The following is a 22683-nucleotide window of genomic DNA, read 5'->3' on the forward strand; positions in this document are numbered from 1 at the left end:
CTTTCTACATGAAACAATATGGTCTCTGCCCCCCATCCTCTTCCTGTTAAAAAAATTAATAAATAAAATAAAAATCTATCTATCACCCTCTCCACTTCGCCCCCTCAGATGTTTGAAATGTGATCGCCAGGGCCTGCAGCTCTAGCTGTCACTTTGCTGGGTCTTCGCTGTTGCTAAACTGCATCTTTTGAGGTTTGTAAATGCACAGCTTTTTACTTCAGAAGCAGCAAAGGGCATGCTAAACCACCATTTCAATGTACCTTATAGGTTATTTCCATTTTAGTTGGCACAAAACTCCACGTTACCATCAGGCCACATCCTTTTCTTGTTGCTTGACAAGTACTTCTGAAGTACACTTTTTATTACTTAACTGTTTAGCCTAAAAATACTCCTGCTTTGTAATTTTTTTGGTAAATAATCACTGAACCAAAAATACTGTTATAACATTTAAACTTTTATTTGAAAACTAAACAAGTGAACTGAGTTAAAAAAAACAAACCCTCTTGACATAAACATTTTCTGACTTTAGACTCTCTTTTAATATTCCTCCCCTTCTTCAGCTTCTGCTTCCACAGAATCTACACCCACTTCTTCATAATCTTTCTCAAGCGCAGCCAAATCTTCCCGGGCTTCAGAAAATTCTCCTTCCTCCATCCCTTCTCCAACATACCAGTGTACAAAGGCACGCTTAGCATACATCAAATCAAATTTATGGTCAAGACGTGCCCAGGCTTCTGCAATAGCAGTTGTATTACTCAACATACACACAGCACGCTGCACCTTGGCCAAGTCGCCTCCTGGCACTACAGTGGGAGGTTGGTAGTTAATGCCCACCTTTGAGGAAACAAAAACAGCAACCTTAAATTAGTATTTCAAAGTGTCCATTTCTTCTATTTTTCTCATAGTTTATTCAGCAAACTAAGACACGCGGACAATACTGACAATACTGTGCAAGTATTGCCAACTCTAAATGTTCAAAAATCCTAAATCCAGCTTCTGAAAATCATGAGATTGGCTTAAAAAAAATCAAATTGTAACTGTTGAGTTATTTTTATCTGCCTCCTATTTTGAGACTTTAGTGTGCACTTGCTTCATATTTTTGAGCTAGTCTCTGAAACCACAAAGGCTAGACATTTTTTTAAATGAAAGTTGAAATTCTCATTCAATATCATTTCAGCAGCTGGAGCTTTAAGAAAAACACTAAACACAACCTCATTTTGAGTTGGCCACAATATGTCATCACAAGTAACTTCTCAGCTTCTGAGAACCAGTATGTGTATTTTTATCATAATACCTAATTTTGTCCACAGCCCTGACTCTGCCCCCTTGCTCATGCTGAGTAAGGGTCACATCATTTGACTCTTATTTGATGTTGAGTAAATGAATTTCACCAGCAGGGTTCTTTTGTGAACTCAGTCTATCTTTTTACTCTGTGATAACGATGTCACTATTGTTTACTCATTAGCCTGCAGTGTTAGCACAGCTATGAGTGAAAAAGCTAGTTTATGCTGTTTTGTGCTTCATCAATGGAATCAACTAAATCCCGATTACAGGGCCAAATTCTATTACGTGTGTAACACCACTGAAGAAAACGGGGTTGGGTCAAGGACAAGTAAGGGTAGTTTGGTCAGCAGACTCTTTGCTATAGGTGATGCTGCATAAGCCAGAAAGAATACCTTCCTTTTCAAATACCAGGTTCAGTTTGCAGGGTTTTGGAGAGGACACCAGGACAGACCCTGTGGGGAAGACAACTAACAGGCTGGGGAGGACCAAGGAGACTTCTGAAGCTAGATGGACTGAAAGACTATTGAATCCTGAAAAAGGCTGAAGGCTCTTTTTGTATTTGGTCTTCCATGCCCTGCAATGAATGGACACTTGATTTGGCTTGACAGCTAAATATTCATCCACCAGGTGCTGGGTTGGAACCACTAGCGAGCTGACATGGGTGAGGAAGTAAACCAAGACATGGCTTGAGAACCTGATGCTGACCTGGGTAAGGAACCATGTTACAATTTCATAATCTGCTTCCCCTAAAGACATGGTTTTAAAAAAATCTCTTTGATAGCTGAAATGTTAAAGTAGATAAATTCTCAGGGCAAGATTTTTTAATAGTATCCTATCTTTTATTAGGCTAAGTCACCACCCAGGCACCTGAATAAATAAGTGACCTGATTTTCAAAAATCCTGAGTACCAAGCAGTCCTTAATTAATTTAATGAGAGTTGTTCTGATTTTTCAGAATGCTCACTCTACGTGTATTTAGGAACCAAAAATATAGATTTAGAAGCCCAATTTTTTTGGGGGGGACGGGGACGGGGGGGTGTTAGGAAATCTTGGCCTAATAGCAATAGCCAGCCCACAGTGTATTTCTTAAGTAATTTATGCACTATCAGGAGGATTAAGTCAGCCACCATAATCATCCAGAGGTGTGTACCAATCATCCACTAAAAAGACACTTGTGGTTTATGGCAATAGACAAAGTGATTCTGAAGCATTATTTAGAGTAAGTAGTATGTGAGGGGCAGGCAACGTTACTTGTTTGGCTGGTAGAGGGTCTGTGGTTAATTTACATTTCTCAATACATTGAATGGCGAAGTTTTTAAAACCCTGTGAAAAAGAAAAGTGGATCAAAATCCTGTATTTGCATTCACTGAGTGTTGTGTATTTTGTACCATTCTCCTATTGCAGTGGTTCTCAATCAGGGGCCTGGGGCCCACCCTAGGGGGCCTCGAGCAGGTTTCAGGGGGACCGCCAAGCAGGGCCAAAATTAGACTTGCTGGGGCCCAGGGCAGAAAGCAGAAGTCCCACTGCCTGGGGCTGAAGCCAAAGCCTAAGCAATGTAATAGCTTTGTGGGGGTTCCTGTGTCATGGGGCCCTGGCTTTTGTATGCAGAAAAGCAGCTGTTGTGGCACAGGTGGGCCGGGGAGTTTTTATTGCATGGGGGGAGTGAGAGCTCAGAACAAAAAAGTTTGAGAACCCCTGTCCTATTGTATATTCCTTTAACAACTTGGATCTAAGAATGTTAATCCCTCCAATTAGCTTAATTACACAATTGGCATTTGTTTTGAAAATGAACTTGAGTGCATCAGTTAATTACCTAGGAATAGCCACATTCCTAGGTAATTCCACTTAGATAAGTACCGTATTAGTAGGTTATGACTTAAAAAACCTGTAAAAATATAGTTCTGATCACAAATTTAAATTACAGAAGCAGCTACTCATTTTTACAGGCTTTACTCGTGCATATTTAAAATGTGACCTGACATATGAATAGTACAACAATGTGCACATTACTGCACTGTAGTATGAAAACTACCTTCAAATGTTTTACTGACAATTTCTAAACTAAGCAATGTGACAAGTTTCTATTACCTTGAATCCAGTTGGACACCAATCCACAAACTGAATTGTTCGCTTAGTCTTGATAGTGGCAATGGCTGCATTAACATCTTTGGGAACAACATCACCCCTGTATAACATACAGCAGGCCATATACTTGCCATGGCGAGGGTCACATTTTACCATCTGGTTGGCTGGCTCAAAACAAGCATTGGTAATTTCAGCCACAGACAACTGCTCATGGTATGCTTTTTCAGCAGAGATGACAGGTGCATATGTTGCCAGTGGGAAATGGATTCGTGGGTATGGGACAAGATTGGTCTGGAACTCGGTCAGATCTACATTGAGAGCTCCATCAAAACGCAGTGAAGCTGTGATGGATGAGACAATTTGCCCAATGAGTCGATTTAGGTTGGTGTAAGTAGGACGCTCAATGTCTAGATTGCGACGACATATATCATAAATGGCTTCATTGTCTACCATGAAGGCACAGTCAGAATGCTCCAATGTTGTGTGCGTAGTTAGGATGGAGTTGTAGGGTTCCACTACAGCAGTAGAAACCTGTGGTGCTGGGTAAATTGCAAACTCTAGTTTGGACTTTTTGCCATAATCAACAGAAAGCCTTTCCATGAGTAGAGATGCAAATCCAGAGCCAGTGCCTCCTCCAAAACTATGGAAGATGAGGAATCCCTGCAGCCCTGTGCACAGATCAGCCTAGAAGAGAAAAAAAAGCCACACAAAAATGGGAAGGAACGGTCACTGAGGTCCAAGGATTTGATTCAGAGTAGCACCAATGTAAATGAAAGCAAATTATGGCCCACAGCTATGAGAGTGTAAATGGATTCTATTCTATCTTGCATATATCAACACAATTAAGCCAATCCCAAATGCAAGGCCAAATTCTGCCCTTAGTTACATTTGTGCAGCTTTACTGAAAACAAAAGGATTTTACAGCTATAAATGGGGAAAAAGATAGCCAGTATAGACTTTTTTTGTGATGGTGTACGGATGTACAGTAACTCCTCACTTAACATATAGTTATGATCCTGAAAAATGCAACTTCAAGCAAAACCATGTTAAGCGAATCCAATTTCCCCATAAGAATTAATGTAAATGGGGGGGGGGAGGTGTTAGCTTCCAGGGAAATTTTTTTCACCAGACTGTACACACACACACTCTGTAACTAGAAAGGATTGGGTGTACAAGAAACACACCAGAACCTTCAGTTTTACGTATTTCCATAACCTTCAGTTTCACAATTATGTACTGCAAGAAATAGATTTGATGCAAATATTTTAAATACTGATCTTGCTCTTTGAACTCCTACCAGCTTGCGAATGCGATCTAGCACTAGATCAACAATCTCTTTTCCAATGGTGTAATGGCCTCTGGCATAATTATTAGCCGCATCCTCTTTCCCAGTAATGAGCTGTTCAGGATGGAATAGTTGCCTGTAAGTGCCTGTACGTACTTCATCTACAAAAATACAAAATATTCAGATGTAAATTTGGTCTATTCCATTCTCTGTGGATAATTTTGGTGTGCTACCTCAGCACTACGTCTTACTTGACATTTATGTAGGTGCACAGGCGTGGGGAAGGGGAAGAGGACATAAAGAGCCTCCCCTGCTATAAACACACATACATATATACATACACACCTCTTGTAAAGACCTGACAATTTCAGTACCTTTGCTCAGGAGACACGATGTACATACAAAGAGGTGGTTGTGGCAGATGTGCCCTGTGACCACCGGGAACTCTGGGACCTACCCTGGGAGCCATCCCAAGTCTTTAGATTGCTGGTAGAGACTGAGCTGATAGAGACCGAGTTGAACTTTGCCTGCAGCTCAGCATAGATGTCAAATGGACAAAAAAAGATGCTATTAACATGAATAGGAGATGCAAAGCCCAATTTTTCTCAACTGCAAACTCTGGTACACCTACTTTGTACTTCCCCTCACACACACAGCTCCATATTCTAATGAGAGAAAAATCTCACATTTTACTTCAATTTGTTTGAAGGGTTTTAAGAATAGTTTTTTTTTTTTATTATTTTGTAAGTGGCTCAAACAGTATGTAATCGTTTTAGAGAGCATGGAGGACAATAGTTACGCTAAGTGATGGAGTCGGTAGATATACATTAAACCATGGAAATTCAATGCTGTGACAACAGTAAAATTTTTTTTTAAAAAATCACATTGTTTTAAAGGATGGAAGTAATTTGGATAAGGGGAAAAGAAGATTTTTATATTTATTTTTAAGTGATAATCTTAGAAGATTTATATAAGCAAGGGGATCCAAAACTGGTCATTATATTTGCCTCTATATTTGTCTTACTACTTCTGCATCTGCCTCTCATCCAGGCCACTGTACTTAATCTTCATAACTGAGGAAGGCAAACTGGGATTCCTAGAACAGCTCCCAATGCTATATTTCAGTCTGATTTTAAAAGCGATATATTACTACTGCGTTGATGCTGGGTAGGGCACCAGGGAGGAGCTAAGAAGTAGTGATTTCCATCTTGTGGCAAGGAGAAACAGCAGCAGTGACATTTCAAAAGGAAATCAATGCTTCCTGTATCAGTCAAGCTCTAAGGAGCTGCTTTTTCAAAGGATGTGTTCCATAAAGATCCTTAAAAATATTTTTTTATTGAAAAAAAAAATAAAAATAAAAAAATTAGGAAGCCAAGCTCAAGAGAAATAACCCAGATGAGGGTGTGCTTCCCAGGAGGCTGAAGGCACTGGGTCATAACATTCCTGTAACACACAAGTTCTACCTATTTAGCCATTAACCTTGTCTGACCCTAGTCTAGTCACTTCTCCTTTCTATGCCTTGGATCGGGGTGGGAAAACTATGGCCTGGGGGCCAGATCCAGCCCGACAGCCATTTTAATCTGGCCCTCCAGATCCTGCTGGGGAGCGGGATCTGGGGTTTGCCCTGCTCCGGTGCTCCAGCCGGGCAGCAGGGTCGGGGGCAGCTCCCGGAAGCGGCAGCATGGCCCTCCTCCAGCTCCTACATGTAGGGGCAGCTGGAGGCTCCGCTCTGCACACTGCCCCCTCCCCCAGTGTCACTCCCATTGGCCAGGAAGTGCAGCCAATGGGAGCTGCAGCGGTGGCACTTGGGGAGGCGGTAGTGTGGAAAGCTGAGTCTCCTGGCTGCCCCTATGCATAGGAGCTGGAGCGGGGCTATACTGCTGCTTCTGGGAGCTGCTTGAGGTAAGCGCTGCCCGCAGCCTGCACCCCTGAGCCTTTCCCCAAGCCCGTGCCCCAGCCCTGATCCCCCTCCCACCCTCCAAACCCCTCAATCTCAGCCTACAGCATCCTACTCCTCATCCTCAGCCCCACCCCAGAGCCCACATCCCCAGTCAGAGCCTGCACCCCTTCCCATACCCCAACCCTCTGCCCCAGCCCCGATCCCCCTCCCGCACCCCAACCCCAATTTTGTGAGCATTCATGACCCGCCATACAAATTCTATTCCCAGATGTGGCCCTCAGGCCAAAAAGTTTGCCCATCCCTGCCTTAGATGGAAAGCCTTCTATAAATGGAGATTCCACTACTTACCCACTTTTGTAAAGTAACCTGAAATCCTCAAATGAAAGATGCATTAAAAATACAAACTGTTTTTATTTCAAGTTACAATCTGGTCTGATAATTGGTCTATTAGCCACTATAGCAGGGGTCACCCACCAGTCAATCGCGATCAGCTGGTGGATGCTAGAGGATTTCCCTGTCAATCACAATCTCCAGCAGCACAGCTGGACTGCTGCTAGGAAAGGCTCCCTGCCTGCCCCGGCCCCATGCCACTCTCCGAAGTGGCCAGCATGGCCCCGCCGGGGGGGGGGGGGAGGGGTCTCCCTCAGCACGTTGCTCCTGCCTGCAGCTCCCATTGGCCAGCAACAGGGAGCAGTGGCCAATGGGAGCTGCGGGCATGGTGAGTGCAGAGAGGGGCAGCATGCAAGGAGCCTCGTTCCACCCACTCCCCCTGCCTCCACGGGCACTTTGGCCCCTTCCAAGAGTGACATGGGGCCAAGGGTAGGCAATGAGCCTGTCTTAGTGGAAGCCACGAAGGCAAGTGCTGTCCGGCAGGAGGCCGCACCCCAACCCCCAGCCCTGTTTCCTCTCCCAGAGCCTGTACCCCAACTGCCAGCCCCCATATCCCCTCATGCACCCCAAACCCCAGCCCTGACCCCCCTCCCAGAGCCAGCACCGCCACCCACTCCTGCACCCCAACACTCTGCCCCAGCCCTGACCCCCCTCCCAGAGCAAACACCCTGTACCCCCTCCTGCAACCCAACCCCTTGTACTCCCTCCTGCACCCCAACACTCTGCCCCAGCCCAGAGCCCCCTCCCGCACCCAAACTCCCTCCAAGAGCTCACACCTCTCACCCCCTCCTGCACCCCAAGCCCCTACCCCAGGCTCAGCCCAGAGTCCCCTCCCACACTGCAAACCCCTTGGCCCCAGCCCAGAGCCTGCACCCCCTCCCAAACCCCAAAACCCTACCCCAGCCCAGTGAAAGTGAGTGAGAGTAGGGGAGAGTGAGAGTGATGCAGAGAGGGGGGATGGAGTGAGTGGGGCAGGGCTTTGGAGAAAGGGCAGGGCAGATCCTGGGTTGCCCTGAAATTCAAAAAGTGATCTTGGGTGTAAAAAGTTTGGAGACTACTGCATTGTAGTAATCACCTTCAGATAAACAAGGTATCATTTACATGCTCCTCAGATGCCACCAGTGCACTTCAAATGACCTTATTCATGAAAGGTCTTTACAACTGTGTATCTTCCCAGCTATGTCTGAGACAAAATAAACTGCAAACACTCACTGCAGCAAAAGCATTTTCAGACATATGGTTTCTTAAAAGTACATAAGAACAGCATTTCAAACATGATTTTTTTTACTACATGAGTTGAAAGTACTTTAGTGGACAGTCAATATAATTTCCAGTACAATACCTGCCTCTTAACCCCCAACCAATATTTTGTGGATTTTCATATTTTCCTAATTTTTTTTTAAAAAGTGTGTTTTCTCATCTTTGCTATCCACACAAATTAAAAGGGAAAACATTTCAGCCTCTTTTAAATACAATAGTCTTATTAACTTAACAGTAAAAATATGCAGACAGAAATGTATTTTTAAGTTTACAGTGTCCATTTAAGACTATCACAATCTAAAAGGTGGACTGTTCTCATTTCATTTGAAAAACTAAATGGAAAAACAAATTATAGCGAAGTACTCTTAAGTAAGAGATCTCTTAACTTCATATACATACCAACCACAGTTGGTTCAAGGTCCACAAATACAGCTCTGGGCACATGTTTACCAGCCCCTGTCTCACTGAAGAAAGTATTGAATGAATCATCTCCACCTCCAATGGTTTTGTCACTGGGCATCTGACCATCAGGCTGGATTCCATGTTCAAGACAATATAATTCCCAGCATGCATTGCCAATCTGAACACCAGCTTGACCAACATGGATAGAGATACATTCACGCTGTAAAAGAGGACAAAACGGGGAACAAACGGATTCATTTCACAGACTCTAGGCCCAGAAGGAACCACTGTGATCACCTAATCTGACCTCCAGCACAGCACAAGCTAAAGACCTTCCCCAAAATAATTCCCAAAACATGTATTTTAGACAAAACATCCAATCTTGATTTAAAAATTGTCAGTGATGGAGAATCCACCATAAACCTTGGTAAGTTGGTCCAATGGTTAAATAATAAAGTATTGCGCAAAATTTCCTCCATCTTCCAGTTTTAACCCTTATGAATGAAATTAGCTGTACAAATACTAAATTCTCTCATCTTTCCCCTCCAGCATGCTGCATACATATTATCATTGATAAGTGTTCCTGTTAGCTTCCTTTACACCTTTCTTTAATTTTCATGTTTTTTTCATTGAATAATATTATATTCTCAGGGCAGAAATGTCTATATTAATGATCCCCAAAACCTTGAATCTCTTGTCTAATGATGCATTAGATAAAGGATATCAGAATCTACCCAACAAGTTACCCTTTCTTAGCTTAATCAAAATTACTATGAACACTAAATCTCCTTCTGGTCATCTGCCTGGCAATTCTTTATTCTGTGGCTCCACTACTGGATCCTTTGAGGGTCCTGAACCAAATCGCCTAATCTCCCATTAACTTTCCGTGCTGTATCTAAACAAATCTCATGTATGCTTACCACTACTTGCTCAGAAATATTCTCCCCTCCCCAAAGGGCATCAAATCTCCTTCTCTTACTCTATCTAGAAATGTTATCCTTCAGCTCCCTGAATGTCACTTTACCTGCTCAGGAGCACCCTTTAATCCTACAACTATCACCTCATAACTCACTTCTGTGCCACACACCCATACACCTTTAAATCAGCCTCCTCCAACAGCTAAATGGCCCCAGGGCCCTTTATCACGGAGTACATAGGTTTTGGGAGGGAGAAAAGCAGGCTCCACTGTGCCTGTGCCCCTCTTCTCCACCTGGCCCCACCATAGCTTCATTGTCTCTTCAAATTCTCCTTGATTTCACCCCAGTTGCCACCTCATTCACTCCAGATTCCTGAACTCCCCAAAGAGCTTTCATGCTCAAGTGCTCCCCTCACTACTCTATTCCAAGCCCCTTTTCAACACCACTGGCCCAGCTTCAAGTCCTCGCGACCTCTGCCCTAATGGCTCCCCACCATGAGGTGAAAACCTCTGTCTCAAAATACTGAATCTGCCCCAGGACCGTGCTCATCCAGCGCCTCAGGAGGCGTCAAGTTGCCAACCGCCACTAGGCCCCACGTAGAATAACCCCATTGGCTGTCGGGCAGACTCCCACTCCCACGACTGGCTGCGCGCGCGGTCCTCCCCATGTAGGGAAAAGGGGCACTTTCCCGAAGCGCAGAATACAGGCGTTTGGTTGGCGCGCGCAGATATCCGTACACGCGCACTTTCCCCTCATTCTGCCCTCGTGGCCCCCTCACGTGCTCCGCTCCGGCCTCAGTCCTCCCATACCATGCTGCAGCGCGCCACACAACCCAGACTCCCCGTTTGCCTCGCGCGAGGCGCCAACCACCAAAGGCCAACAGCCTCCTCTCGCGGCTGCGTACTCTGCTACCGTCCCACTGACTGCCCATACTTCCCCAATTTCCTCTCAAGCGCTTCACGCCCGCGGAAGCTGCTCCCCTCCCCATTCTCGCTGTACCTGACGGCCGCCGCGACTCCCTAAACGCAGCGCATCCCCTCAACCCCGCCTGCAGCTCCCTCCAGCTGACTGCCTGGTTTCCGCCCCCGCGGCACCCTGCGGTCCAAACCCCGCTTCCCTGAGGCTCCCGCTCCCCACCATGGTGCCTCGTGAACGGGGGACGCCTCAAAACCGCGAGCCTGCCTACGTCCGCCTCTGCTTGCTAGACGCGCCAACTGTGAACAGCTAACCGCCGCTTCCCCTCGCCTCGCGCTTTCTGGCTCCACGCGGTATCACCCCATTGGTTGGCGGCCAGCCTCTCGCGCCCCGCCCCCTTCCCATTCATTGGCTGGGCGCATTCCTCTGCCACGTGGGTCTGAGGCAGTTGATAGCATGTCTCAGAATGACCGTTGGCCCAAATATGATGTGATTTTTGAAAAAAAACCGAAGAGTCCTGTGTTGTGTTTTTGGTCTTTCCATTTTGATTCTTGAAGTGCCCTTGCCCGCACTAATTACAGCTGCGCAGTCTCCCACGTGTGCTGGTTAGGTGTATTAATCCTGCCCCCCATCTGTTCAGCTGCCCCCCCTTCCCACTCCACTCAATTCAGCCTCTCTGTGCTCCCATCACTTCACCCCCTCTCAGTTCTGACCACTCTGCTCCCCCCCCTCAATTCAGCCTCCCCCCAGCCTCACCTCTGGAGTGCTTCAGCCCCCTCTTCCAGACCTGGGGGCTGCAGCAGGGCCCTATCTCCACTTTCCCAGACTGGGAGGGGCATCTCCAGAAGAAGCTCTTCACCCCCTCTGCTTCTCACTAGGCTGGGTGTTGCAGGGGTGACAGCCTCTCCGTTTTTCTCATAGGAAGGGAGGAAGGGGTGAAATTGTGCTGAGCTGCAGGTCCTTTACTTGCACCTCTCCCCAACCCTCCTGTGAGACTGGCCAGTGGAGGGGAGAGACTGCACCAGCTTCTAGCACGGCTGAACTTTGCCAGAAGTGCTCTGAGACCCTCTGAAATCCAACCACTCCCCCCAAAGTGGCAAGAGTTGGCAATAGTGTGACCTTGCAGGCCTTGGGCTCTAGGAGGCATCATCAACAAACTGTAATGGCCACTTTCCCTTTCTGTGTAACAATAGCTACTCTTCACCTCACTCTATAATAGCCACTTTCAAGTTTTCTGTAATGGTGACATTTCCCTTCTTCATAAGGGAGGCTTCCCACAGTTCTCACTCTAATGGCTGTAGGCTGTAGGAACAGGGTAGTATACCTTTAAATAGTTGTGAGCCCTCTACTGGCACTAACTGGACTCTGTATTTTAAAAAAAGAAAAGGAGTACTTGTGGCACCTTAGAGACTAACCAATTTATTAGAGCATAAGCTTTCGTGAGCTACAGCTCACTTCATCAGATGCATATCGTGGAAACTGCAGCAGACTTTATATATACACAGAGAATATGAACCAATACCTCCTCCCACCCCACTGTCCTGCTGGTAATAGCTTATCTAAAGTGATCATCAGGTGGGCCATTTCCAGCGCAAATCCAGGTTTTCTCACCTGGAAAGGATGGGCTATCACCAGCAGGAGAGTGAATTTGTGTGGGGGGGTGGAGGGTGAGAAAACCTGGATTTGTGCTGGAAATGGCCCACCTGATGATCACTTTAGATAAGCTATTACCAGCAGGACAGTGGGGTGGGAGGAGGTATTGGTTCATATTCTCTGTGTATATATAAAGTCTGCTGCAGTTTCCACGATATGCATCTGATGAAGTGAGCTGTAGCTCACGAAAGCTTATGCTCTAATAAATTGGTTAGTCTCTAAGGTGCCACAAGTACTCCTTTTCTTTTTGCGAATACAGACTAACACGGCTGTTACTCTGAAACCTGTATTTTAAAAGTTGCTGGAAGGTTGCCAAGGTGCATATTACTTAAACACATAACTAGGCCTTGCATGTTTGTATAGAGTTAATAAACACGGTTCTTTGGAACCAATCTGTGTGCCTGTGGTTTCCTCATATTGTTGTGTAAAGAGCAAAGACAACAGAAATAGCACCTCTCTTTGTAATAGCACCTTTCAGCTTGAAGGATGCTGTGATGCTAGGTAGGGAAAAGATATCCATCTTTTGACACACACTTAGATCCTCCCTTAAAACACTGTTTCACCACATGAGTTGCATAGTGGAATTAAGTCACTTACATGGTCATAAAATGAAGAGTCAGGCAGGGAGTTTAAGAATTAAGCATTAATAAAACAAGAATTAATGTAACTTGTATGCCTAAGGAACAGAAGAGAGTGTTGGGAACACTGGGGCATGGCCACTAGGTAACTCGAGGGGATGGAAGACCACGAGTGTCGATGAAGCCCCCTCGCACTAGGCCCCGGTGTCCTTGCCCCCCCCCCCCCCCGCCTGGAGGCACTCGCAGCAGCTCTGCGTGCTAGGCCCAAGTGTCCTTGCCCCCCCGGCCTGGAGGCACACACAGCAGTTATGCTGAGAATCTGCAACAGTATGCTGCAGAGTCAGACTGCCTGAAACTAAGCAAGGCCAAACAGGGGAGATATGGAAGAACAATGCTGAATAAAGCAGCTTTATGTATAGTTTAACAAATGATACAGAGAATCAGGGAACTAGCTGGGAACTGGATTGGCTGGCTATATGGATACTTGGAGCAGCTTGCTATTGGATAAGTATGCTGGGAAAAAGGATATATAAAAGCCTGTGTAACTTCCTGCTCTGTTGTACAGGATTTGAGATTCAAATCTCCCTGTACCTTTTTGAAGCTTCAAATAAACTTTTCTGCTTCTCCACCCCGTTGTGATTATTGGGTGTAGCACAAGAGGAATGTAGCAATATAAATACATTATATATAAAATATACACTTGTTTGGGCCTAAAGTACTCGACAGTGCCCCTTTTCATTATACATATTTATTTACCTTGTAAAAGCACCCATCACAAAAATACTTGTTAACTAGTGTCAATATTGGAAGTCATCCACCATTAACAATACACTCTCAACACAATAACCAACCTCAGATAGAAATACCTGAGAAAATAGATGGTCCTTTCACTGTGTTCTGAACATCAATACTCTTTGGCTCTTTTGACCAGTTGATGAAGTGAGTTCTAGAGTCAGGGAACCTCCACTAAGAACACCTTGCCCCCAGATTATCAAATCTAGCAGTAGTCAGCAAAAGTGTCTCAGCTGAATGGCACATGGGTGGAGAGGAGGTCAGGTAGTCAGGATCACAAGTTTGGTTAAGAAGGGTAACTGTGCTGATATAATAGACTTATGTAAGGCATTTGACTTATTCCCACATGACATTCTAATATAAAAAATTAGCACTATACAAAATCAATATAGCCCATCTTAAATGGATTAAAAACTGATAGATCACAAAAAGTCATTGTAAATGGGGAATCATCATCCATTCGGGGGGCTTCCAGTAGGGTCCCACAGGGATCTGTTCTTGATCTTATGCTATTAAATATCTTTATCAATGACTTGGAAAAAATATAAAATCATTGCTGGTAAAATGTAAAAGATGAAACAAACTGGTGAAGTGGTAAATAATGCTGGGAACAGGTCAGTGAGACGGACCAATCCGGATTACAGAGAAAGGTGGGCTCATTTGTACAACATACGTTTTACAGCCAAATGCTACAGTAATACATCTGGGAACAAAGAATGTAGGTCACACTTACAAGATGCGGGGACTGTATCTTGGAATGCAGTGAAGTGACACTGAAAAGGACTTGTGGGGAGGGGGGTCGGGTCATGACAGATAACCAACTGAACACAAGCACCTAGTATCAGACTGTAGCTATGAGGGTGAACATGACCCTTAGTTGCATAAATTGACCTTTAGTTGCATAAGTAAGTAGGAGTAGGGAGGTGGTAATACCTGTGTATATGGCATTATTGAGACTATTAGTGGAATACTATGTTCATCTCTTGTATCCACACTGCAATAGGGATTGTGAAAAATTGGAAAGGGCTCAGAAAAGAGCTTAAAAATTATTCAGTCTCTGGAAAACATGCCTCATTATGAGAGAAGAAGCTCAGTTTATTTAATTTATCCAAGACAAGGTTAAGTATAACAACTACTAATAAGGGGAAGAGATTTCTGATAGCAGATGGCTCTCAAATTTACCAGAACTAGGTATAATGAAATGCAGGATTGGAAGCTAAAGCTAGACAGATTCAAACTAAAAATAAGACACATTTTTAACAGTAAAAAGAAAAGGAGGACTTGTGGCACCTTAGAGACTAACAAATTTATTTGAGCATAAGCTTTCATGAGCTACAGCTCACTTCATCAATGAAGTGAGCTGTAGCTGAAGTGAGCTGTAGCTCATGAAAGCTTATGCTCAAATAAATTTGTTAGTCTCTAAGGTGCCACAAGTACTCCTTTTCTTTTTGCGAATTCAGACTAACATGGCTGCTACTCTGAAACCATTTTTAAGAGTGTGGGTAATTAACCATTGGAACAACTAACCAAGGGACATGTTGGAGTCTCCATCTCCTGAAGTCTTTAAATCTTCCTAAAAGATATACTATAGCTCAAACAAAGGTTTGATATAGAAATTAAGGGGTGAGATTCTTTGGCCTGTCATGCAGGCGGTCAGACTAAACAATCATTATGGTCCCTTCTCGCCTTAAAATCTGTAAATGAATCTATTAAGCACACTACTAGGTACAAATAAAATTGCTTTTCATCAGCATTATCACAGCGAGTCCAGAAGTAATCTTATCCAAAAGAATTCAGATCAAATACAGACTGTTATTAAAGTGTTTAGTTATTTGAATCAACTTTTATTCAAGATTGCAGGGGAAAGCAGAGTTGAAATGTGAAATTTTAAATGGGTCCTTACTTTTTTTCTGTCATCACCTGATTTTTTCATCTGGATTATACCTCATTAACATCTTAATATACCTGGCACGGACCCTAGTGGGAGTTTCTGTTGTCCAAGAATTTTAGGCTCCTAGTGTGACTATATATGGCAGAATGTGTTAGGAATAAACATTAGAAGAAAAAGCTCTTCTCGTTTTGCTCAGAGCAACCTGAAAGTTCAAATGGGAAAAAGCATTGACTCAGAAAGACCAGTGTGTTTTTTTGTTTTTAATGTCAAAGTTTATTCAAAAGTGTTTCTTACGAATTTTCAGACTGCTGAGCTGAGCAAAAGAGGTATTCTTGTACTTTAGAAGTCTGCCTCTGTGAGTCTTGATCTCAGCCGGTTACTGTGGGCAGCCAGTTCCGTTTGTCTCTGTCTGCAAAATGGGAAATGGTGTGTCTGGGGTTCAAGCAGAAAAAAAAAATTCACACACAACTACAAAACCCTGAAACTTTACAGAGCTGTAAACGTCTTATAAAATATGTTCTATTAAAATGACATGCTTAAAATAGTTGTAGATTTCAGGGGTTGGAGCTTCTCTATTTTATTTTTTTATAAGTTTTTCAACAATTAACAACAATTTACATTAAAAGAAGCTATACTCAAAATAATAACTAAAAAAATTGAAAGTTTAGCTACAAAGACTGATCTTGATTTTATTTTTCTAAAAGTGCAGTTCATCTCTGAAAAGTGATGATGCAAAAATGGCATCTCCTTGCTGAATAGTACTACCAGATCTGCTTAAGTTAGTGATGAAAAGATTTGACTATTCTAAACTCCTATTGGTCATAAATACTCAGCACTACTATGGATTTTGAAATAAATCGGGGCCACATTCTGCTTTCATCTACATGTGTGATTGAAGACATAATTTGAAGACAAGGGAGTTATATAAAAGTACTGTTGGTCAGCAAAATCTTTCTTATTGGTGATGATCATGAATAACAAAGAAATAACTCTGCCTGACTTTCAGATCATGCCCTGAAATTGTAGAGTTAGCAATTAGGAAAACTATATTTTTATTCATAAATGAAGCAAATCTGATCAGCAAAACATTCAGACACAATAAACATAGAATTCCATAATTTTTTTAATTTTAAAAATTAAATTGAATTCTCACTACAGATAGGACCACAATCCTTGCAGATCCTTGTACATAGAGTTCTCTTAATCTCCCCAAGAGGCTCCTCTGATTATGGACTTCTGCAACCTGCAAACTTCCATCTGCATTTGGGGGACCGAGTGCAACCTGGACTCTCTGGCCAGTGGTATGAATATATGGATGTCCAGCCTGTCCTCTTTCTGGTGATGGCAAGCTCCGGAAGTTAAGATTCTCCCTGTAACTGTGAGAGCAACCAAATATTTCCTTCCTTTGCCTGCTGAATCTGTACACCTACCCCACTTAAGCCTAACAGGTATTGCTGCTCTGGTGATAAGTAAAAAAATCATCTACAAACCAGAACCCTTCTGCTGTGGCTCTGACACCAGATGCAGTAGCTCTGATCATTGGCTTCGCGTCAGAGATTGTCCTTCCTGGCTGCCAGAGGATTTTATTTATTTATTTATCCTGAGAAACACCGGCTTTCTTCAGTTTTGCTGTTCCTGCTTACAAAGAGCCTCCAGTATCTTTGCTACTTACACCAGCAACACTTAGGAAAGATCTTCTTGAAGCAAAATAAGAAAAGAATTTTCAAACAGATGGTTCTCAATTTAATTTTCAAAATAAACAAAACTTTTAAAAGAAGGATCAATATTGTTCTATGACTGTAACTTTTAAAATGTTATGTTTTATTTAAAAAGAGTGCTAAATTATTTAAATTGTAATATAAGTTGTCAGATAATTACACAGTCTGAAAGAGGAGTGATGGAACTCATGGGATTTCTCAGGGAATAAAGTGGATAGGGTGAAGGAGATTATAGTTAGAAATTATTTTTTAGTTGTCTGAAATTTGTGGAGTTGGTGGCCTCTTCTTCCCTTCTTGTGAGTTTATTTCTGGCAATTCAATTGTGTTCTACCATCACAATTGTAAGTCCCCATTTTCATCCTGGAGAATGCAATCTGACTAATTTTTATAACTGTTTTCAAAAGAAAATGTCCAGTACAGGCATTGAAAGCAGTAATTCAGTCTGAAGGATGCAAATGAGCCCACAAGTGTTATGACATTGGAGAGTCATCCCAAGAAATTCAAAGAAGATATGGTTTTCTAATGCTATAATTAAAATAAAAATAGGCATTAATTTTTTAAAAGTAAGAATACCCTATTGCCCACAAAAATCTTTAGCTGACAATTTGCTAAGTGACATGGCTGATGCAGACAGAAATGACTCATAATATCCTCAAGAATAGGAGTTTCTGAAACTGCAGCACTAAGAAAGCCACATTTTGTTTCTGGGATCTGCCAATGCAGAGAAGCTCTCCCGTCTGCCCCAATTACAAGTTACAATAGAGCCCTTTGTGTGCAATAGAGCTCTTTGTATGTATTAGTTATAGTCATTCTCCTATTATTGGCTAACACATCTTAGGTCAAACATATATGCATCCAATACAGGCATAAATATACACAGCAGCATCACATATGCATTAGTCAATACAACTGATCAACTGCCTATACAATTTTCTTTTAAAAACAGCACAGTTGTGCCCTTTTAGGGAAATCAATTTCTTTTCAAATTTGAAAAAAACTGATTTACTCCAAGGACTAGAAACTTCTTATGTGAATAGTCAGGAAGAGCAAATTGTTATGATGCGGTTAAAAGGTCATGAAAAATAGATTCCATCACTGAAAGTCCCTTTGATTTTAGCAGCATGAGTCATATGCCTTTATAATACTCTTATCAAAGTTAAACAATGCGAAGGCAGGCAGCAAATTTCTTGTATGTATTGTTCTATATCTTTGCCTTAGGCCCTTAAGGATAAATACATTAGATTACACCACAATTCCTTTTATATGGTGTTTCATTAAGAGCACTAGTCTCATTTTTTCACATGGACAATTCATGCCAAAATTGCAGAAACATCCCACTCTGGTTTGAAAAGTTCTGATAATGATACATTCACAAATCCCAAACTAATGTTGCTCCTGTTGGATATTCTGAAAACCGTCACTATATGAAGCCAGGACCAGATAACTTATACTGGTCATGATGACTACTTTTTGACAGGACTCTTAAGTTTTTTTTTTTAATAAGCCAAGTGCAAAACTGCACACTCAAAATGCATGCCTAATTTGTGCTCACAGTTACCTCCAAAGATGGAGAAGAGCTTCAGATAAATAGTTCTGCTCTTGATCCATCCCTAACAGTTTCTGTTTATTTCAGTAAAGGTCGATTTGGGATGAATGAGAGATTTCAATGGACACTTGTACTACAAGGGTTCTTCTACTTTAGCAAGTTTATTTCAGATTTTTAACAGACATCTTACAGTTTGAGATGATAAAATTCTTTCCTATTATGCCTCTGAGCCATCTTGTTTTTGTTCTTTATTTTTACATTTTCTTTTTGTTTTGTTTCAAAGAAAAGAAAGATGTTCGGTTTTACAAGGCTTACAATATTATTCTATGTGCATATGTGCTCTCAGACACATTTGCATGCATGCCCACATTCTGTCACTCCCCCCAAATACAGGCGTGCACACACACAAGATTACTTGGGTAATCTTATTTAAAAGCAATAAACTTCAGTTTTGCGAGAAATCTATTTGACAAGCTTTAGCTGAGAAAATGACATTATTCTCTAGCATGAAGTTCAATCATCCAGTACTGGCCTGAGAGACAGAAAAAGGTTTTGCTAAGTCCTGAAGTAAGTTTTCTTGCGAAATTCTTTTGCAGTAAAGTAGTAACAGATAGCATCCAGACAGCAGTTGACATTGGCTAAACACATTGCCACCTGAATGAAGAGGCTAATGCTTTGTTTCACACGGCAGTCCACAATGATGTGCTGCCTTACCAGGAACTGCAGAAAGATCCCCAGATGGACTGGTGTGAAGCAAACCATGAACACGGTGAGATTGGCTGCAATGATCCATACACTGGTAACTTGCTCAGCCCTCTTTTTTTGTTGGTTTTTATCTTTTAGAAGAGTCTGGATGATCTTAACAGAACAATAAACCATCACAGTAAATGGGATGAGAAATCCAAAGATTTCAACAGAAAGGATGACTGGCATGCTCCATGTCTGATCTGACATATTGTGGAAGCATCTGAAATTGTCAGTGTTTTTTAAGTTATACATGGGGATGCTGCCAAGCCAAACTACAACCCAAATGCAGCAGCATGTCATGCCTGCCCTCTTAGGGGATCGGAAAATCCTAGCTTGGAAAGGGTGCCTGATAGCAATATATCTGTCCAAGCTAATGCAGGCAATGAGGAAAATACTTCCATACATAGTGACAAAATAGACTGATTCCATAAATGTGCACAAGAACCAGTGCCTCTTTTGTATGGAGTAGTACATCTTGAAAGGAAGAGAGAAAAGAAGAAGAAGATCCATAAGAGCAAGGTTTATCATGTAGATTGATGATTCTGTCCATTTCTTCCAGAAGCAGCAGAAAACCCATAGGGCTAGCAAATTGAGAATCAAACCAAGAATGAAAGTAGGTATGTAGATCACCATCTGGAAATATTTCATTATGGTATCAGCATGCTCAAAGTCGCATTCCTTGCTGAAGTTGCTGGCATTCATTTCTCTTCTAAAATATACAGAGAAGATTAAACAACACTATATTTCTATATTCCAGATAGATAACATATTAAAGGGTGTCATAAATATAAAGGGAAGGGTAACCACCTTTCTGTATACAGTGCTATAAAATCCCTCCTGGCCAGAGGCAACATCCTGCTACCTGTAAAGGGTTAAGAAGCTCAGCTAACCTGGCTGGCACCTGACCCAAAGGACCAATAAGGGAACAAGATACTTTCAAATCTTGGCCGGGGTGGGGGGGAAAGGCTTTTGTTTGTACTCTTTGTTTATGTGTTTATTCTCTCTTGGGACTGAGAGAAGCCAGACAGAAATCCATCTTCTCCAACGCATCCTAATCCAAGTCTCCAATATTGCAATCAGCATAGGTAAGCCAGGCAAGGCGGATTAATTAATCTTTTGTTTTATGTGAATTTTCCCTATGTTAAGAGGGAGGTTTATTCCTATTTTCTGTAACTTTAAGGTTTTGCCCAGAGGGGGATCCTCTGTGTTTTGAATCTGAATGCCCTGTAAAGTATTTTCCATCCTGATTTTACAGAGGTGATTCTTTTACCTTTTCTTTAATTAAAATTCTTCTTTTAAGAACCTGATTGATTTTTCATTGTTCTTAAGATCCAAGGGTTTGGGTCTGTGTTCACCTGTACAAATTGGTGAGGATTATTATCAAGCCTTCCCCAGGAAAGGGGATGTAGGGCTTGGGGGGATATTTTGGGGGAAGACGTCTCCAAGTGGTCTCTTTCCCTGTTCTTTGTTTACAACGCTTGGTGGTGGCAGCTTACTGTTCAAAGACAAGGCAAAATTTGTACCTTGGGGAAGTTTTTAACCTAAGCTGGTAAGAATAAGCTTAGGAGGTCTTTCATGCGGGTCTCCACATCTGTACCCTAGAGTTCAGAGTGGGGAGGGAACCTTGACAAAGGGTAAACATTTTCAAAAGTGGCTAAGTGTCAAAAATCAAAAAAGGTGCCTAAGGGCTGGTCTGCACTGAAAACGTACATCAGCATAGCTACATCTATGAAGGGTATGAAAAATTCACACCCCTGAGAGATGTAGCTATGCTGCCCTAACCCCGGTGTAGACAGCACTAGGTTGACAAAAAAATTCTTATGTCAACGTAGCTACTGCCTCTCAGGTAGGTGGATTAACTACAGTGACGGGAAAACCTCTCCCATCGCTGTAGTGTATATCTACACTGAAGGCCTATAGTGGTACAGTTGCAGCACTGTAATGTACTGCTGTAGCGTATTACATGCCTAAAAGTCTCATTAATGTTTGAAAATGGGACTTAGGGCCAGATTTTTAAATGTAGTTAGGTGCTTAAATGTAGTTAGATGCCTCATGGGATTTTCAAAGAGCGTAGGCACCTAACTTCCTTATTGTAGATATTAAGCGCTCTTCATTTAAAGGTAAACTAGAGCTGAGTGAATACCTCAGAAAACTGAGTGAAAAATCACAAAAACAGAATTAATTTAAGTTCTGTTCATAACCTCCACTGTGTACATTTCCTTTTGAATATTTTAGTGAATGTATTCACTAGTAGAATAATTGATGGAAATAACCAATTTCAAGAAAATATCAGCAAATATTCATAGAGAGGAAATTTCTAACTTGAAATTTCAAGTATTCACACTGGAAACCAGATTCTCAGTTATGCTTGTTGATATCATGCAATAGTAGTATCTTTCCCCTAATTAATGACATAAATGAGACTGATGCGGAGAGACGATAAGGATGACATCCTCACTAGAAGTGATGTAATTGGCTATGATTTCACAGGAAATGACGATGTCTTGGAAATAGCGTTAAACTATTGCTCTTTCAGTGTCTGGGCTAACCCCTGCCACTTGAACCCCAACCCAAAGGCCCACTTTACTTAGGGAGAGAAACCAATAGACTAATAAGCAGCACCACCAATAGAAATGATGAAGAAATACAGCTAAAATCATGAAAAAGTTAACATGTAAAAAAAGAAAAAAGGTGTTTTAAAATATTTGTAAAACGATCTGTAAATGAAAAAATGGATGTTTTTAGAAAAGGAATGTTCCAATCTAAGTGTTAACCAAACACACCCTGCTTACCTGCAAAGGGAAACCAAAGGATTTGGTGCAACTGTTTTTAAATTAATTTGTGTAAATTTATTATTTTTCTGAAGTCATTGTTATAAAACCATGTATATCTACAAGTGGCATTTTTGTACTCATGTGGATGTTTATGTCTAACTTAACTTCCTGTGTTTCTATTTGGGTGTACTTGTACTGTTTTGCTCTTGATGTTCATATGGGCCCTGTATGTATTTGCAAAATTGGTAAAGCCTCTCTGTTAGGTAAAATCTGTATGTGCATTAACTTTTGCACAAAAACTGGTGTGCAGTTTCTCCCCATGTTTCTGAAATGTTAATCCAATGAGACCTTTGTATAAAGAGAGGGGGTGAGCAGAGGAAGATGGTCTGTAAACCTGTGTGCATTGCTCAGAGTTTATGGACCCAAAACGTAATCCCACACTGACTCAGTGTCTGTAGACAAAAAGTATTAGGCTAGATGTAGCCTTGCAATGAGGTCTTTTGACAACCTTGAAGAAGTCAGAAAGAAAGCCAGCTTTTTCTTGTGA

General features: G+C 42.2%; 2 protein-coding genes across 2 annotated transcripts; both read right to left on the reverse strand.

Annotated features, from left to right (window-relative positions):
* Window positions 1-443: 443 nt before the first annotated feature.
* Window positions 444-10798, reverse strand: LOC311526732 (tubulin alpha-3 chain). Its single transcript, XM_084640063.1, has 5 exons — window positions 10660-10798; window positions 8603-8825; window positions 4666-4814; window positions 3372-4052; window positions 444-834 (listed from the first exon to the last, which is right to left on the reverse strand). The coding sequence occupies exons 1-5, from the start codon at window positions 10660-10662 to the stop codon at window positions 538-540; spliced, it is 1353 nt and encodes a 450-aa protein (XP_084496189.1). The 5' UTR covers window positions 10663-10798; the 3' UTR covers window positions 444-537.
* An 8372-nt stretch (window positions 10799-19170) lies between these two features.
* On the reverse strand, window positions 19171-20064 carry LOC311525782 (G-protein coupled receptor 55-like; the record flags this gene model as incomplete). The annotated part of the gene is made up of 1 exon (XM_084638119.1): window positions 19171-20064. The coding sequence occupies one exon, from the start codon at window positions 20062-20064 to the stop codon at window positions 19171-19173; it is 894 nt and encodes a 297-aa protein (XP_084494245.1).
* Between the last annotated feature and the right edge of the window lie 2619 nt (window positions 20065-22683).

This window comes from Lepidochelys olivacea (assembly GCF_965140295.1).
Source record: "Lepidochelys olivacea isolate rLepOli2 genome assembly, chromosome: 9".
Classification (NCBI taxonomy): Eukaryota; Metazoa; Chordata; order Testudines; family Cheloniidae; genus Lepidochelys; species Lepidochelys olivacea.

What these genes read in the sequence shown, in the direction of transcription:
- LOC311526732 (XM_084640063.1), bottom strand. An exon ending in TAGATCGCATTCGCAAGCTG is followed by an intron (nt 4,053 to 4,665) that starts GTAGGAGTTCAA and finishes TTTCTCTTCTAG; the next exon opens with GCTGATCTGTGCACAGGGCT. An exon ending in GGTGTCCAACTGGATTCAAG is followed by an intron (nt 835 to 3,371) that starts GTAATAGAAACT and finishes GTTTCCTCAAAG; the next exon opens with GTGGGCATTAACTACCAACC.